We start from the raw sequence: 18,102 nt of genomic DNA, 5'->3' as shown, positions 1-18,102 counted from the left end.
CTATACAGGACCTGAGATGCTGGCACACACCTGCAATGCCAGTACTGGGGAGCGGGAACAAGAAGCTTAATCCTTGGGGCCAGTCCTGACTACAAGAAGACCGGGTCTTTAAAACTAAACGAATGGGCTGGAAAGATGGCTCAGCGGGTTAAGAATACTAACTGCTCTTTCCAAGGTCCTGAGTTCAATTCCCAGCAACCACATGATAGCTCACAACCGTATCTGTACAGCTACAGTGTACTCATATACATAAAATAAATAAATAAATCTTTAAAAATTAAAGGGCATAGTACACACACCTCTAATCCAAACACTCTGGAGGCAAAGGCAGGTGAATCTCTGTGAGTCCAGAATGAGTCCAGGAGAGCTAGAACTACACGGTGAGACCTGTTCTGGGGGTTCTGAGGCAGCGTGGGGTGTGGTGGGGGGCTGGGGGTAAGGGAGTGGAAGAAGCAGGGAATAAGAATGACAAAGCAAACAACAACACCAACAACAGAGCACCAGAGCTAGGGATGGGGCTTAGTAGTGGGTCACCTAGCACGTGTAAGAGACTGGGCATTCCAGCACTCAAACGGGGCCTGCTGGGGCTCAGTAAAACGTGATCAAGTGCATGTAGTACCCTATGCTTGGTCCACAGCACTCCCAAACAAGCACACTGCAAACACAGTAGAACAGCCGATAACTGCTGTTTCTGCTACAGCCAGTCTTCTCCTCAGAGTGCAGTATATACACTCACAGTTTGGTCTTCCCCCTTGTGTGATGACCAAACATGAAATCTTTCAAAACCATAAATATATATTATGTGGTACTTCAAAGCGTAAGGAAAACTGACTCTAAAGGCAGCAACTAACAAAGCACTGTCTCCTTCATGGGTGACTGAAGGCTCTTTAAGGAACTACAAGTCTAAGGTCCCCTACCCACCCCCCAAAAAAAGTAATGAGAGAATTGTGTTGAGAAAGGCTGTTAACAGCTGGCAGTTGTGACACATCTTTAATCCCAACACTCTGGAGGCAGAGATACACAGATGTTAGAGTTCCAGGACAGCCAGGGAGCACTGTAATTTCCTGTGCCTCAGAGTTTCAGTATGGACATTTCAACCGCAAAGCATAAATAGCCATTAGCACCAATTGAAGCACAAAAATCAACTGTAATTAATGACAATCTAAATCAACTATAGTTAGTGACAATCTTATCATTCAAGAATTTTTTAATTGCAAAGGTCCTTTCCCAGTGCTACAAGTGCTTCTCCAGATGACAGATCAATGTTCACAAGCCCCTCTTTAATCAACACTTGCAACAGGTAGTGGACACATACATATACATATACACACAAATGTGAGTACATTTAAATTCTCAGAATACGCACAAGAGCATCCTGTTTGAGAAGGCCCCACTGTTCAGTCCAGCCAGGCCCAGACAGGGCTTCTGAACGCCAGGCTTACAGGTGTGAGCTAGTAGTGGCTAACATGTTAACAGGATGCACACTGAGGCTGGAGAGATGGTTCAGTAGATAGGATCACCCACATGGTAAACTCCTCAGGAACTCCAGTTCCTAGGGATCTGACATCTTCCGACCTCAGTTGCACCAGGTATGCCTATCGTACAGGCAAAATGCTCAGATACATAAATCTAAAACGTTTTTCAAAAAATGCATACTACAACTATATTTTTATGCTTCTAAAACTACCAAGTTATTTTCCACCTAAGTTTTAAATATTTTCTAACAAAAATTCATTAAAACTCGCATTTTATTAGATTATTTAAAAAGCTATTCTAGAAACATACCACTAATACAGAAAAGAAAAAGAAAAGAAAATCTCATGCCTAGGTCTTGAGGCAAAGGCAAGAACAACCAAGAGTTCAGGTCAGCCTGAGCCACACAGCAAGAACCTGTCTGCGGCGGGGAAGCTGAGTCTGTATGCGTGCTGGAGAACTGCTGCTGGAGTGAGCCAATCGCACCACGGAGAGGGGGACCTCGGAAACCCAAGCCTACCTCGCCGTGCATAACTGGAGTCTGTATCTTTAAACTGTACCACAACGAAGTCTGAGCATTTGAACAAAACACTCTCCATTATTTCTTCACGTTTTGGCCCCGAACTGGATTCTGTACTTTTCTCATGTGCAGCATCAAGTACCAAGTCACACTAAAATAAAAAGATTAATAACATTAAAAACATTAATAGCTATTTATAGGGCTATTTAGCTCATCAAAGCCATTTACTTTTAAGCCTATGGCAAAAGCATCCTGCGAAAACCTGATTATCACATCCTGTTTGGACTTGTCATGCACCTACAATACAAAAATCCTCAAATCTAAAAGCTGTTCTTACTATAGTGTATCTGAAACACACTAATATTAAAAGAAGAGACGTGCCAGGCAGTGGTGGCGCACACCTTTAATCCCAGCACTTGGGAGGCAGAGGCAGGCGGATTTCTGAGTTTGAAGCCAGCCTGGTCTACAGAGTGAGTTCCAGGACAGCCAGGGATACACAGAAAAACCCTGTCTTGAAAACAACAACAACAAAGAGACATAACTCTGTACAGCCCTCTTCTAGCTCACAACATCTGAAAATGGTTGAAAATCGTAAGCACATACAATATTTTTAGTTTCACAAACCAGTCATTAAATAGTAAGAATTTGTTATTAGAAAAAAAAAAAAAAACCAAGTGGTAATTAAACAGGTAGAGAGTGTGGTAATCAGGAAAACATTTTTATTTTATCTCATGAGCTTAACTGCCAACTCCACAGTCAGCTCAACCAATGACAAGACACTCTCAGAATGTGACAGGAAGAATTAATACTTAGAATTACCTTAGGACTGTATGTTTTAAAAACTCCTTCATATATGCCTCCGTTTTTCACTTGTACTTCACATTTCGATCCCTAAAAGACACAATTTCACAGAGTCAAGAGTGTGGTCCCCATCATCGATGTCTCCTTTTGATTTTCTTTAAGGTCTCACTCAGTATTGGATACTAACTGGCAATGACCAAGTTTCAGCACATTAACATTATACCTACTTCTCTACTGGGACAGGACTGGAAACTCCAGAGTGAATATAAACTGAATCCTAAAGCTACACACTCCTGTCCCCACTACCATTAGATAACAAAATATTACACAAAAGATCAGCCGCTATAAATACTATTTTATATTTTACATGCAACAGGGTTAGCAAGAGTATTTTTACTGTGAGTTGTAATTAACTGAATAGCATTCTAGTGTATTTTTAAAACCATCTTTATTACATATAACCTAATAATATTAGGTTGAGAATTACCTACTTTTTTTTTTTTTTGGTTTTTCGAGACAGGGTTTCTCTCTGTAGCCCTGGCTGTCCTGGAACTCACTCTGTAGACCAGGCTGGCCTCGAACTCAGAAATCTTCCTGCCTCTGCCTCCCAAGTGCTGGGATTAAAGGCGTGCGCCATCACGCCCGGCGAGAATTATCTACATTTTTAACTCCATGTAAAATCCCACCCCAAAGGAGTTTATCCCCAATAACCAGGTAACTTACAACAACTGACGTAAGTATATGAACCATCCTCACGTTTGCATAGATTCCATCAAAAGAAATCTGGAATGTATAAAAAAGAAACATTATTGTAAGCTGGTCTTTGTACTTGCCTACATACAAAAGTTAACCTTGTCTAGCTCTAAGATATTTGGATTATAATGCATGAAGGAAGAGCTGGTTACTATCACATTTTGTTTCCCTACGAGAAAAGGTAGAGTTTTAAACAATTAAATCAAACAACAATTCCAACTAATAATTACTATGACATGAAACAAACAAAAACAGGAGACTCAGACCTCCATGTGAGAAAGCATAAACCTCTGGAGAAGACAAGTCACTATTTGTAGGGCCTGGTCTTTGTACAGCTAGCTGCCAGGTAGAAGAGTCGTCTCAGGTGCAGGAGTGGCTGTAGGATTATGAACTTTTAAAACTGTGCCCACAGCCAGGCATGCCTGGAAATGTAAATACCTTTAATTCCAGCATTCTGGAAGCAGAAGCAGGTGGATCTATGTGAATTCCAGGCCATCCTGGTCTACACAGAAAGTTTTCAGGCCAGTCAGGATACATATTTAGTCCTTGTCTCAAAACACAAACACACACACACACACACACACACACACACACACACACACACACCCTCAGACAGGGCTCATAAAATGGCTCAGTAGGTAAAGGCACATGAGCCTGGTATCCTGAGTTCAGTCCGACATGGAGGTCCTTTGACTATTACACCTGCACCATGGTGCACTCACTACCCCCACACTAAATAAAACAATATAAACCACAACAGAGCCAAACATCTGCCAGGATGGAGAGCAGCTGGATGGCAGAGTCTGAGCACCAAGGGTGGCAGAGTAGTGAGGAAAAACCTCCTAACCCGTGTCCTAAAGAGGTGCAGTCCATCTTAATAAAGAAAGTGGTGAGCAGGGTACACCTGGCAGGACCAGTTCTCTCAACGTGTTTGAATCAAAGCAACAAAACTATTCCAGGCTGGACTACACAGGGTGTGACCACCTGACTCTCAGTGAGATAGCCTGAGCAATAATGACCATGTTTCAAAACTCAGTGACAACCAGATCTCTCTGAGTTTTTGAGGCTAGCCTGGTCTACATAGCAAGTACTAGACCAGCCAAGATTAAATAGAACCTGTGCCCAAAAAACAAACAGGTAGGCAGTGGTGATTCACACCTTTAATCTCAGCAATCAGGAGGCAGAGACAGACAGATCTCTCTGAGTTTGAGGCCAGCCTGGTCTACAGAAGGAGTTCCAAGTTAACAAAAATGGAGAAAACCCTATCTCAAAAAAAAAACAAAAACAAAAACAAAAAACAAAAAACCAACAAAGCAAAAAAAACACCAATAGGGGCTGGTGAGATGGCTCAGTGGGTAAGAGCACCCAACTGCTCTTCCGAAGGTCCAGAGTTCAAATCCCAGCAACCACATGGTGGCTCATAACCATCCGTAACAAGATCTGACGCCCTCTTCTGGAGTGTCTGAAGACAGCTACGGTGTACTTACATATAATAAATAAATAAATCTTTAAAAAAGAAAAAACAAAAAAAAACACCAATAAACGGGGGCTTCTCATATGGAATTTCATGCTCTCTGTGTCTATTTTAACTTCACTGATAAAAGTTGGAAAACATCAAGTCAGAAGGTATTTTCCAAGGAGGAAAAATGACTGAGTTTAAAACAGAGAGCACATTAATCCTAACAAAAAGCCCAGAGAACTCTGCAAACTCTGGTCCTGGAACATCAAAACACTTGACATGGTATCAGTATTATGTAAGCCACAAATACCACTAACAGAAAAGTGTTCATTTCAGAGGCCTTCCCAAATCAACAACCTTGTATTGAACTGACTTATCTATAGACTATCTGTAGTACAATTGGGAATTTAATTATTTGCTTTATCATTGAGTCTATTGTTGGAAATCACAGTTGACATATTTTTCTAAATAACATTAAAGTTACTCACCGTCGGCTGAGGCAGGCCTTTGCTACTGTTCCGACCTCTGCAAAGATTAAACATTGTTTTATTAAATTCAATTTTTATTCTATTTAAATTAATGAGTACATAAAATATAATCTTATAATTCTACACAAACACAGGCCAGGCTGACTGTGAAGGGGCCATCTAATATAGTGTGACAGGAAATCTCAGTGGCTGTGTGCTACCAGGCCAGGAGAGAATACCACAAAGAGGAAAGAGAAGACAAGACTGCTGTTTTATCAAAACCAAATAGGTAAGGTAGGAGGAGTGCCACATGCATTTAATCCCAGCTCTAGGGAGACGGAAGCAGGCAGCCTGCTCTACACAGTGAATTCCAGGACAGCCAGAGCTGAGTGAGACCTTGCCCCTAATACATAAATAAACAAAAGCAAATGCATAACAGAAGAGTAAAGACAGCCTATCAGGGTCTAGGGGTGCGTGGCTGCACTCCCCTGCAGAGGCTGCACATCCCCTGAGACAGTGGGATGCTGTGCTGTGAGTTCAGCCAGGGCTATAGAGCACACCTTGTCTCCCCACCCCAGGCAGCGCACTGAAGGACAAGGAGCAGCACTCTCAGAAGTGATTAATGCTGGCACAGGTTTGTCATCAACATGGCTGACTGATACCCATCAGCTCTAAAGTGTTTATAACTGCAGAAAAAACTACCAAAAATAAGTTAAAACAGGGCTCTGCCAGAGGCTCAGAAGGTAAAGGGGCTTGCTACAAGCCTGAAGTGTTAAACTCAATCCCCAGCATCCACACAACTTGCCATCCCAACTTCTACAAACTGTCCTCTGACCACTACTACAACATGTGTGCTGGGACACACACACACACACACACACACACACACACACACACACACAGTAAATAAATGTTTAAACATCAGATAATTCTAAACACTTTTATTTCTAAATACCATGTGTCTCTGTCAGATTTGGTATGTGACATCGCAGGCCTGGTGGTTCACAGCTAACCCCAGTTGAGGCAGCAGCTTCCTTACTTGAGGCTAGCCTGGGCTACAATGTCAAAATTCAGGAATTGTCCAACAAGTCTTTTCCTTACCAACCTTCTCCCTTGGAAAAGCTACAGTACACAAAACTCAGCTACCAGGTTAGGAATATAGCTCGCGGTAGAGTATGCTCGCTTAGGAGTTGGAGATTTAGCTCAGCGGTAGAGCGCTTGCCTAGCAAGAGCAAGGCCCTGGGTTCGGTCCTCAGCTCTGGGGGGGAAAAAAACTACAGTCTGCTTGCTTCTTGTTTTTGAGCCCTCAACTCAGTTTCCAGCACTGCAGAAACAAACAAAACTCACATTAAACATAAAACCCAGCTATCAAATGGTGCCTTTGTAATGTGGATGATTTTCAAGTGAAATGAATCATAATAAACAGCACCATTGTTTCTCTGTACTCTAGGGGATTGGTCCAAGGTTCCATCAGAACCAAAACTCAATGATGTTCAAATCACTTATATGGTATTTGCATGACCCACATACCTCATTTATTATTTAATATCTAGTCAAATGTAGATGCTATATATACACAACTATATTATTTGGAGAATGACAAGGGAAAAAACCCATGATCCACAGTCCTTGCTGGTAGTTTCCCCCAATCCTTTCCATCCACTGTCAGTTCAACCTGCAAGTCTAGAACCCGTACAACTGAAGGCTTCTTTTAAAGGGAAAGATTGAATTTCTCACAAACAAGGAACTCTACATTTCTATTCCAGCCGTTGTAGAACAACACACCTGGAATCCCATTTTAAAGTTGCTGGGGGGGGGGGTTGTTATTAAATGTTCTGTGTAGCTGAGCACCGGCCTGTATGTCTGTGTACCTGTTCATGCTTGGTGCCCACAGGGCCTGGAGGAGCACACTGGATCCCCAGAAATTGGAGTTACAGAAAATTATAAGCAGCCATTGAGTGCTAGAAAAACCAGGTCCTCTACACAAGCAGCCAATGTTCTTAACCACTGGGTCTTCTGTCCATCCCTTGAAGTCCCATTTTAATAAAATAGCCACATACTCCAATTAAGTCCAAATTTGAAAATTCAGTCACTCGAGGCAGCCCACTATCTAGTTTCTCCACCCTTCAACCGTCTTCCTCACCTCACTGGGGAAAGCTGGCTGAAGTTGGATGGCCTCTCATTTCTTTCAGAGATTCTAGAACCCTAGGCTTCACAGGGGAGGGGAGGGGAGGGGAAACTCTAAAAGCATAAAGAACCTGACTTCTCACTTGTCACAGATCTTGCTAGGAACCAAGTACAATGTTACGCACTGGACTCTCTGATCAACCACCTGTCTGACAGTTGATGGACATGAACCTTGACCCAAACCACCCAACCCAGTTCACATGCAGAAAGTCCTGCTGCAACTAGGTGCACCTAATCTACACCCAAGCTTTTGTTTCTGGGTTATGTTTTTTCACTTTTAGGAATCACAACCCAAAAACTTCCTGGCACCCTTCAAAGTTTACAATTAAGACTTAAAAGGCAGGCTGAATTAGTAGACTGTAACTGGCCCTGGTTTTATCCCCAGTACCACACAAAAATCATATACAGTGACACACACCTGCAATCTTAGCACTAAAGAAGCCAGGTTCCAAATCTTCAGACATGAGTATATTCTGGAGTAGCCAGGACATTATTCAGAAACCAAGACAGTAAAAAGGAACCACTGGGGCTGGTGAGATGGCTCAGTGGGTAAGAGCACCGACTGCTCTTCTGAAGGTCCGGAGTTCAAATCCCAGCAACTACATGGTGGCTCATAACCATCCGGAAAAGATCTGACGCTGTCTACTGGGGTGTCTGAAGATAGCTACAGTGTACTTACATATAATAAATAAATAAATCTTTAAAAAAAAAAAAGAACCACTGAAGCCGGGCATAGCAGCAGTACAACGCCTCTAATCCCAGCAGTACAATGCACAGGTAGGAGGGTCTGTCACCAAGCTGTCACCAAGCAGCATAGGGAATCTGAGGACAGCCAGGACTACAGAGACTCTGCCGCGAAAAACAAACAGAAAACAAACAAACAAACAAAAAATGACCATTGGCGGAGTGTAAGGGAGGAGAACAAGAGCTGGGCATGGTAGGGAAATGGTAAGGGATGGGGCGATCTTTAGGAGGGGGTAACTAACAGAGGAAGAGAGAAGGGATTACATACAGAGTGTCATCTTTCTCCAAGAGCCAAAGGCAACCTAACAAACCCTGACTCCTAAACACACGGCCTACTGCTACTGCCCTTGAGGACCCCAGAGGCAGGAGATAAAGAAGTCTCCACTGGGAAGACACCATGTACTTTAGAGTCAAGACCCACACACAGACACCTGAGTGGAACTGACCTGAATGCTTGCACCCTAAGGACTAGCCTTCACGGTGCCACTATGCAAGCTTACAAAGGAGGCAAGCTTCCAGCAATCTAACTCTAACCCTACCCAGCTATGATGCCTATGAACCACAATGACCGGCAGGACGTGGTCACCCTACAGCCGCGGTCATGGCACCCTTTGCCAGTAACCAACACCTCTCTAATTGGACTTAAGAGCCACTCAGGGAGAGAAAAGCCATGCCCTGGAACTGGAAACCTAGCCAACTACTCACCGCTAGTGAAGTCAGATCTTAGAGAACCACAGAACCCCTAACTCCAGAGAATTGTCCTTACACCCACAGATATGTGTAGTCCTCACACCTCATCCAGGAAACTTCTCAGACAGAGGGACCATTACAAAAACATGCAACTGCCGGGCAGTGGTGGCACACGCCTGTAATCCCAGCACTTGGGAGGCAGAGGCAGGCGGATTTCTGAGTTGGAGACCAGCCTGGTCTACAGAGTGAGTGCCAGGACAGCCAGGACTGCACAGAGAAACCCTGTCTCAAAAAACAAACAAAAAACAAAAAGAAAACAAAAACATGCAACCCATCAAAATGCAACATTATGGAGCCTATTCCAGTAGGTACATCTACAAAACATTCCCATACCTAAGGCTCAGGAAACACTGCAGAAGGAAAGCAGAAAGACTGTAAGAACCAAAGAACCAGGGAGTCTGCTGTGAGACTGTGTCTCTTAGTAATGTCAAAAGTCTCACCAACATAGCTGCCTTCACATGAGAGACAACACTGATAGACACAAAGTGGATGGGAGAAAACCCACAAGGAATGAATGCCGAGAGTGAGAGTAGCAGCCTTCCCTGGGAAAAGTGTACGCTAATCGGTTATCAATGACAACCGGCCAGCCCCAAAACATACATGTGAGAAACATTACAGACTGATCAGGTTAGGGTTAGGAATATACTGACAAAAATAACAATTAATGAAAAAAAGAGGCCATGAATTAGAAAAAGAGCAAGGAGAAGAGGTGAGGGAGAAGTTGGAGAAGGAAAGGGAATTATTTAATCCTATTATAATATCAAAAAGAAAAAGATATTCACTTGTATGGTGTCATTAGCCCCAGGAAGGAGAAGTAGGAAGATCCCTGAGTTCAGGACAAGGATGGCCTTTCTAAGTGAGCCCCAGGACAGCCAAGGCTACACAATGAGACTTTGTCTCACAAAGTGAGGGTTGATAGTCAAGAGAAGCCTCAGTGGCTGGAAGCACTGGTTGCTCTTCCACAGAGGACGCTGTTTCAATGTCCAGCACCCACATCGAGCAGCTCACAACTACAACTCCGGGAGCATCTAACCCCTGCGGCTTCTATGGACACCTACGCTAACATGCACATTACCAAAGCAGACACACACAAAATTAAAAATAGTAAAAATAACATTTTTTAAATCCAATTTGTTGGCAGAGGCAGGCAGATCTTTTGTGAGTGAGGCCAACCTGGTCTACAGAGCAAGATCTGGGACAGCCAGAGCTAGACAGAGAAACCCTGTCTCAAGAAACAAAACAAAAAAAAAATTAAAAATCCAATTTTACAACTATGTCTTACCGATTTCCTCTACCTTTTCAATTATTAACTCAGCTCTTACTTCCATTTATTCACAGAATGTTCCTAAAAGATGAAAATGAACATCAGGCATATTGGCACATGCCTTTGATCCCAGCACTCAAGCAGAGGCCAGGTTGGTCTGCATGGTGGGCTACACAGTGACTCCCTGTCTGAAAAAGAAACAGGAACGATGAAACAGCTGCACCTTGCTAAGAGGTTTCTTTCCTGATTGCTGAGGCAGCACAAAGTATCCCTGAACATGAGTGTCTTCTCCACAAAGCCATGAGTAAACTAAAGTGAGGAGGCCCTGACAGAAGGCACACACACCATCTCTTTGCTGCCTATAGCTACAGCTTTGAATACTACATAGCAATTGCTGGGCAACCCACTTTACTCAGAACCAGACAGTTCAGAAGGAAAACAAAAAGTCCTAATGCTATACAACAGCAAAGTGTCAAAGAACTGACACCCACCAACCAAAACTGACCTACATGTCAGACATGTCAGAGAGGGTCACTGAGGTGCCGCAAAGGAACCTCTGCAAACCAAACCCCTTCCAGTCAGCTAGACCAGTGCTTCTCAGTACTCCTAATGTCGCCACCCTTTAATGCATTTCTCATGTTGTGCTGATGCCCAAACATACAATTATTATCCTTGCTAATTTACTACTGTAAGTTTGCAGTTGTTACAAATAGCAATGTAGATGATGCATGTTTTCCAATGGCCTTTAAAGTGAATGAAGGGTCATTCGGCACTTCTGTCCAAAGGGGTCTCGACCCTTCACTTTCAGTTTGGGAGGCTTTGGGGTGTGGAAACATGAGTCTAATGGCCCTCAGGCTGGCCCTGAAGTCGGAATGTAGCGGAGGACAACCCTGGACTCTTGACCCTGCCCCTACCGCCCGAGTGCTGGGATTACAGGTGAGCACCACAATGTCCAAAGCCGGAGACATTCCGGCTCCTCCTAAATCCTATGCGAGCATCTGCTCACTGAGTTACATCCCCAGCTCTCAGTTTCTTCACTGGCACTAGACCCAATCATCTATTTAATTAAAATAAATTAACTTAAGTATGTCTTATTGGAAGTACTTGAAGATTTTGAATTTCCAATTTCTTTGGACTTTAGACTAAGGAGGCGACTTGGGATAGAACCCAAGTTTTCTGTTCCATATGGACCTTTTACACATAAGCTGAAGGTGCCTATATTCAGAACCTTAAGTGGCCACACATTCTGACCACATCGCCTTTGGCTTGGTGCAGAGCTTCCCACTTGTAGCATCATGTTGGCACCAACACATTCAGACTTTGGGACCTGTGAACTTTCACATTTTTCAACCAGAGAGGCTCAACCTAAAACAAACACACCCTCTCAAACACGGTAAAGACAGACCAGCAAATGTCTCAGAAGGCAGAGGTACTTACCAATGACCTCAGTTCAAGCCCCAGAACCCACATCATAGAAGAAGAGAACTTACTCCTTCAAGTCATCCTCTAGCCTCCTTAACTATGTGCCTACCACTCCTACCACCATCAGCATGCACACACACGCACATACGCGCGCGCACACACACATACAAATAAAAGTTCCAGATCAACCACAGTATTTTTTACACATACATACATGTACATATATACATACATACATACATACATACATACATACATACATACATACATAGGTGGGGGACTGGAAAGACAGCTTACCAGTTAAGAGCTCTTCCAGCTCTTCCTGATGCAGAGAGAGTTCAGTTCCCTGGACCCACATCAGGTGACTCACAACCATCACACCAGCTCCAGGGCATCCATACCTCCTGGACCTGGAATCATGTCCACATACTCACGTGTGCACATGCGTGCACACACACACATAACGCTGGCTATATTAACACAAGAGAACCTGCACATAAAATACCTTCTAGACTGCTTCAGAGTAACAGGAAGAAGGAAATAGATGGTATATGAAGCAAGACCAGTGTGACTTGCTAAGTACTGAAATAGCAGGTGTTCAAGGGTCATCATACCAGTCTGTCTACTTTCCTGCAAATCCCTTAAAGACACCAAGTGCTACAAAAGACGCCCATCAAGCACCCATATCTAGCAGGACAGAAAAACACAAGAACAAAGGTTTCTAAGCACCACTGGTAGGTTGTCAGCTAAATCTAAAATGTGATCAATTCAACAGGAAAAAGAGTTCATTAGGAAATAAATGGGGAACTGGAGAAATGGCTCAGTGGTTAAGAGCACTGGTTGCTCTTTCAGAGGTCCAGAGTTCAATTCCCAGCAACCACATGCTAATTGAACTCATACAGAAAATAAATAAATCTTTAAAAACAAATAAATAAATGGAAGTTGGATGGCTCAGATGGTAAAAGCACCTGTTGTCAACTCTGACAGCGTGAATTCAATCCCCCAGACCCACAAGAAAACCACTCCAGAAAGGTTTTCTCTGACCTCCATATGCACACGATGGCCTTTCCATGCACGTGCCTGTCTGCCTGCAAGCCCTCACACTAAATAATAAACAAACAGATGGAAGGGACTGGAGATTGCACAACAGTCAAGAGCATTTCTTCTTGTAGAGGACCCAGGTCCAACACCCACATGGCAGCTCAACCTTCTGTCACTCTGGTCCCAGGGAACCAAACACCTACTTCAAGCATCATCGGGCACCCATACAAACACACATTTAAAAAGAAAAACCTGAGTGGGAGTGCATGCTTTTAATCCCAGCACTTGGGAAACAGAGGTAAGTGGATCTTTGAATTTAAAAACTATCTAGTGTATATGGTAAGTCCTGGGCCAGCCAGAGCGAGACCTCTTCAAAAGAAAAAAAGGAAATCTAAAATCATGAAACTCCTAAACAGCACCGTGACCTTGAATTCTTTGTTTTTTTTGTTTTGTTTTGTTTTGTTTTTTTGTTTGTTAAGATAGGATTTCTCTGTGTAGCCCTGGCTGTCCTGGAACTCACTCTGTAGAACAGGATAACCTCAAACTCATATCTGCCTGCCTCTGCCTCCTGAGTGCTGGGATTAAAAGGTATGACTGCAGCCAGGCGTGGTGGCACACGCCTTTAATCCCAGCACTTGGGAGGCAGAGGCAGGCGGATTTCTGAGTTCGGGGCCAGCCTGCTGGTCTACAAAGTGAGTTCCAGGACAGCCAGGGCTACACAGAGAAACCCTGTCTCGAAAAACCAAAAAAAAAAAAAAAAAAAGGTTTTACTGCTACAGATGGCTGTGACTTTGAACTCTTAAATATGATATCAAAAGCACTGTAACTGGAGAGTCTGCCTAGGGCAGTGATATATGATATAGTCTCAGCGGCTTGGGAGACAGAGAAAGAATGTGCTCTTCTTTAAAAAAAAAAAAAAAAAAAGACTTATTTTATTTATATGAGTACATTGCAGCTATCTTCAGACACACCAGAAGAGGGCATCAGATCCTACTACAGATGGTCCGGAGCCACCATGTGGTTGCTGGGAATTGAACTCAGGACCTCTGGAAGAACAGTCAGTGTTCTTAACCGCTGAGCCATCTCTCCAGTCCCAAGAAGATCCTCTTGAGCTCAGTAATTTTAGCACCAGCTTCGACGACAACATGACAATATGCCTCTTTAAACCAATATTCAATACTGAGGAGTAACTGTGTGTGAACTCTGTAATTCACTAACAAAAATAAAACCAATAGCCTAGTTCAAAAACAGTAAAAGGAAAAAAAAAACAGCAAAAGCCAAACAAAAACCAAAACCAACAACAACAAAACCCAGATAATCAATGATCTGCAAAAAGATGTTCAAAGGTCAATTAAGAACACCTTATGCTCTTCCAAAGAGCCACGATGAGAACAGATCCCAGCACTCACACTGGATGGTTCACAATTCCAGTTCTGGGAAACAGCATCCTTTACTGGCCTCTACAGACACCCATACACATAAATAAATCATAAAATTAATCTAAAAATAAAAAAGATGTTCAAGCTGCATATAGTGGCATATCCCTGCAAACTCAGCATTCAGGAGGTGGAGCAAGAGAATCAGGTGCATCCCTGCTTCATTGTGAGTTTAAGAACTGTCTGCATTCCATGAGACTCTGCCTCAAACAAATAAAAGTAAAATATTCTTAGTATCACTAGTTTTTAGAAAATTAAACGTCACACCCATTATGGCAGCTTATAGCGCAGGGATTGAAGTATTTACCTTTCAGGAAGCCATGAATTATTTCTGGCACCATCTCCAACCAATACCAGAAGTTAGCAAGTAGGTGAGAGCAGTGGGAAAAATCAGAATCTTGGGTACCAATGACAGGAAGGGAAGACGGTGTGCCCCACCAGTTACATGGTGACTCCTTAAATCATTAAACACAGAAGTTGTTGAGACAGCTAGCTCACTGAATAAAGGCATCCCTGGAATCCATAAAAGTGAGTGGGAGGAGAGACGTGGCCTGTGAACACGGACACAGACATGCACGGTCAGTCATTGTTTCTCTCTCTCTCTCTCTCTCTCTCTCTCTCTCTCTCTCTCTCTCTCTCTCTCACCCTCACACACACACACACACACACACACACACACCAAACAGAGAGAGCTATTGGTCAGGTTCTTGCAATCACTGTTGCCACCAGAACTAGATAGTACTTTACATGTTTATTTTTTCGAGACAGTAAGTACAACTTTTACTAATAAAGACAAAACCACCACAGACTTTGGATGCAGGACAAAGCAAGCACACAGAGTCAGGAGCGTCCCTGCTAGGTGGCTTTCATCGATACCTGAAGGTGCTCATAAGCTCCCGGGAGGAATATCAATCTGAACAGAATCTTTCTTTCTTTTTTTTTTTTTTTTTTTTTCCCCTTTTTTGATTTTGAGACAGGGTTTCTCTGTGTAGCCCTGGCTGTCCTGGAACTCACTCTGTAGACAAGGCTGGCCTCGAACTCAGAAATCCGCCTGTCTCTGCCTCCTAAGTGCTGGGATTAAAGGCATGAGCCACCTCGCCCAGCTTCTGAACAGAATCTTAACCCTGAAGTAAACCACACAAGCCACACAACCAGCCACCAGTCAAGGTGGGCACACTGTTATAATAATGGCATTATTTGCTGGGAGGGGGTAAGGAACCACTTTCTAATTATGTAAAGCCTGGTCCACGGGAAAATACTCATCGCTATCTGATACCATAAAGATGCAAAAGTCCACAGCTAGGAGAGCTACAGGCTATATGGAGACAATCTAGTGTCGTTTTCTAAGTGGACATGGTATCAAATTATCTCTAAATATTTTTGTTCATTTCTATAGGTTAGAGCTGCTCTCTGCCTTGGTCAGAGGCTAACAACTAGTCCAAGTGCAGAGAATGGGCAACTGTTGAGCGCTAGGCCACGTGGGTCACCCCGTCACATTCAGACAGACCACACAAGAGAGTGCACGGGAGTTTAAGGCCAGAGTATGCACATATGGCATGGCAGTTGTACTCAAGAACTTAAGCAGTTGGGGTTACCTGTCCAAGACTGGGCACACCTATATTCCTACACAGACAGGACATGGGATCCTAGGGTCCCAGCCCTCTTTGGGAGCTACTGGGAATGAAGGAGGAGGAGATGCTGGAGGAGGTAGGTCTTCTCTTCAGTGCTGTAGTGCCTTTCCTGCAGTGCAGTGGGTGACTCCCATCCCACACTCACGCAACCAACTCTAGTCAAAGTCAGCAGTCACCAAAAGTCAAACAACAAACAGACACAGAAACAGGAGGGGGTTGGTTGGGGAAAGGGGGTTTAGCAGGAATGGAATCGGGTAAGAGAGTTTCGAGAGTGGGAAACAACCAAAGGACACTATGTACATCAATGAAATTAATAAAGGGCATTATATACATCAAAAGTAAATAAAAACTAAAGTAATTGGAAGAAATCTAAATAGGATGATCACAAGATCCAGTAGTTCAGGTTCTGGGCTTATATCAAAACCCTTGCCTGAAGCCGTGAGTCAGCAGACAGTCCCACACTAAGTCTGTCCACAGCAGGTCACTCACCACAGGAAGACCATTCAAATGCACACTGATGGATAAATGTGTGGCCCGCTTACAACAAAATCTGTATTCATCGTACAGAAATAAACTCTCCAGAGCTGGAAAGATAACTCAATACTTACTGCTCTTACATGGGATCTCAGCTCAGTTCCCAACTTACAGCTGCCTGTAACTCCAGCTCGAGGGGAAGCGCCCTCTTCTCGCTGCCACTGGCACCTACACTCACATGCATATACCCCACAGATCCAATATACACAAAATGTTAAAAAATAATACAAATAAATTTTACAACTCCATGAAGGTCTGGTATGTTACAACACAAAGGACTCTTGAAGCATGATAAAGTAAGTAAGCTGACAGGGAAAACAAGTACTGCCCAACTGCACCAAGGCCTCACACTCACACCCACACGACAACATGATTCCCAGAACCAAATACAGGGGAAAAAAAGAGGAACCGCTGCTTATTGGGTATACAAAACTTCCTTTCTGAACATGGAAACTGTAATTAAAATCAATACAGATAGCAGTGATATAATTTAAGTATCATATTTAATTTAAAAGTGATTAAAATTGGGGCTAAGTGGTTAAGAGAACTGGCTGACAGGCATGCATGTGGTACACACAGAGATGCATACAGTCAAAATACCTGTACACATAAAATCTTTACCCGTACAACAAATCTTTCTTAAAAAAGAAAGAATTGGCTGTTCTTTCAAAGAATCTGAGTTCAATACCCAGCTCCCACATGGCAGCTCACAAATGTCTGTAACTCCAGGACCACAGAATCCAATACCTTCCTCTGACCTCAGAGAGCAACAAGTATGCATTTGGTATACAGACACACATGCTGGCAAAAACACCCATGTACATATAAATTCATTTTTTTTTTTAAATTGATGGTTAAAATGGTTATGTGGCAGTTNTGGCACAAGACTATAATCCCAGCACCTGGCAGGGAGAATCTCTGAGTTTGAAGCCATCATGTCTACAGAGTCCCTGGATAACCAGGACTACAGAGAAACCCTGTGTCGACCCCAAAGGCTATGCTATTTTACACAATTTGTCAGAGATTTTATACCATCTTCCCAAAGGACCATCATTTGCAAAAAAAAAAAAAACGCAGAGAACTAAAGTGACTAAGGAAACTACTTCAGGGCTGGACATGAGAACTCAAAAGCAAAGAAGAAAAACAAATTTAAGCTGCTTTAAAAGTATCCAGCTTAAGCCAGGCAGTGGTGGCTCAAACCTTTAATCCCAGCACTTGGGATCCAGAGGCAAGCAAATTTCTGAGTTCGAAATTTGTTCTACAGAGTGAGTTCCAGGATAGCCAGGGCTACACAGAGAAACCCTGTCTCGAAAAATCAAAAAAAGTATCCAACTTGTGGTCAGGGCACTAAGAGAAAATTGGTGAGCTCAAAAGAAATGTAATTCTAAGGCCAGGCGTGGTGACACATGCCTTTAATCCCAGCACTTGGGAGGCAGAGGCATGGAGATTTCTGAGTTCGAGGCCAGCCTGTTCTACAGAGTGAGTTCCAGGACAGCCAAGGCTATACAGAGAAACCCTGTCTTGGAAAAACAAAACAAAAAACAAAAAAGAAAAAGGAAAGAAATGTAATTCTAGTAGGTTTGATGGACACATGTGAGAAGGCATTATGGAATCTTTCTC

At 43.2% G+C, this 18,102-nt stretch overlaps 1 protein-coding gene across 1 annotated transcript in view; it reads right to left on the bottom strand.

Moving 5' to 3' along the window:
* Positions 1-18,102, bottom strand: part of Atxn2 (ataxin 2) — a 97,878-nt gene that overhangs the window by 61,807 nt on the left and 17,969 nt on the right. Inside the window, exons 2-5 of the mRNA XM_029533865.1 lie at positions 5,495-5,531; positions 3,518-3,577; positions 2,813-2,884; positions 1,994-2,144 (exon numbers count right to left, since the gene is read on the bottom strand). Coding sequence (XP_029389725.1) covers positions 1,994-2,144; positions 2,813-2,884; positions 3,518-3,577; positions 5,495-5,531 — 320 coding nt within the window. The remainder of the gene's footprint in view (positions 1-1,993; positions 2,145-2,812; positions 2,885-3,517; positions 3,578-5,494; positions 5,532-18,102) is intronic.

This window comes from Mus pahari, chromosome 23 (genome assembly GCF_900095145.1).
Source record: "Mus pahari chromosome 23, PAHARI_EIJ_v1.1, whole genome shotgun sequence".
NCBI classification, from domain to species: Eukaryota; Metazoa; Chordata; class Mammalia; order Rodentia; family Muridae; genus Mus; species Mus pahari.
This window is presented reverse-complemented; position numbering and strand designations above follow the sequence as displayed.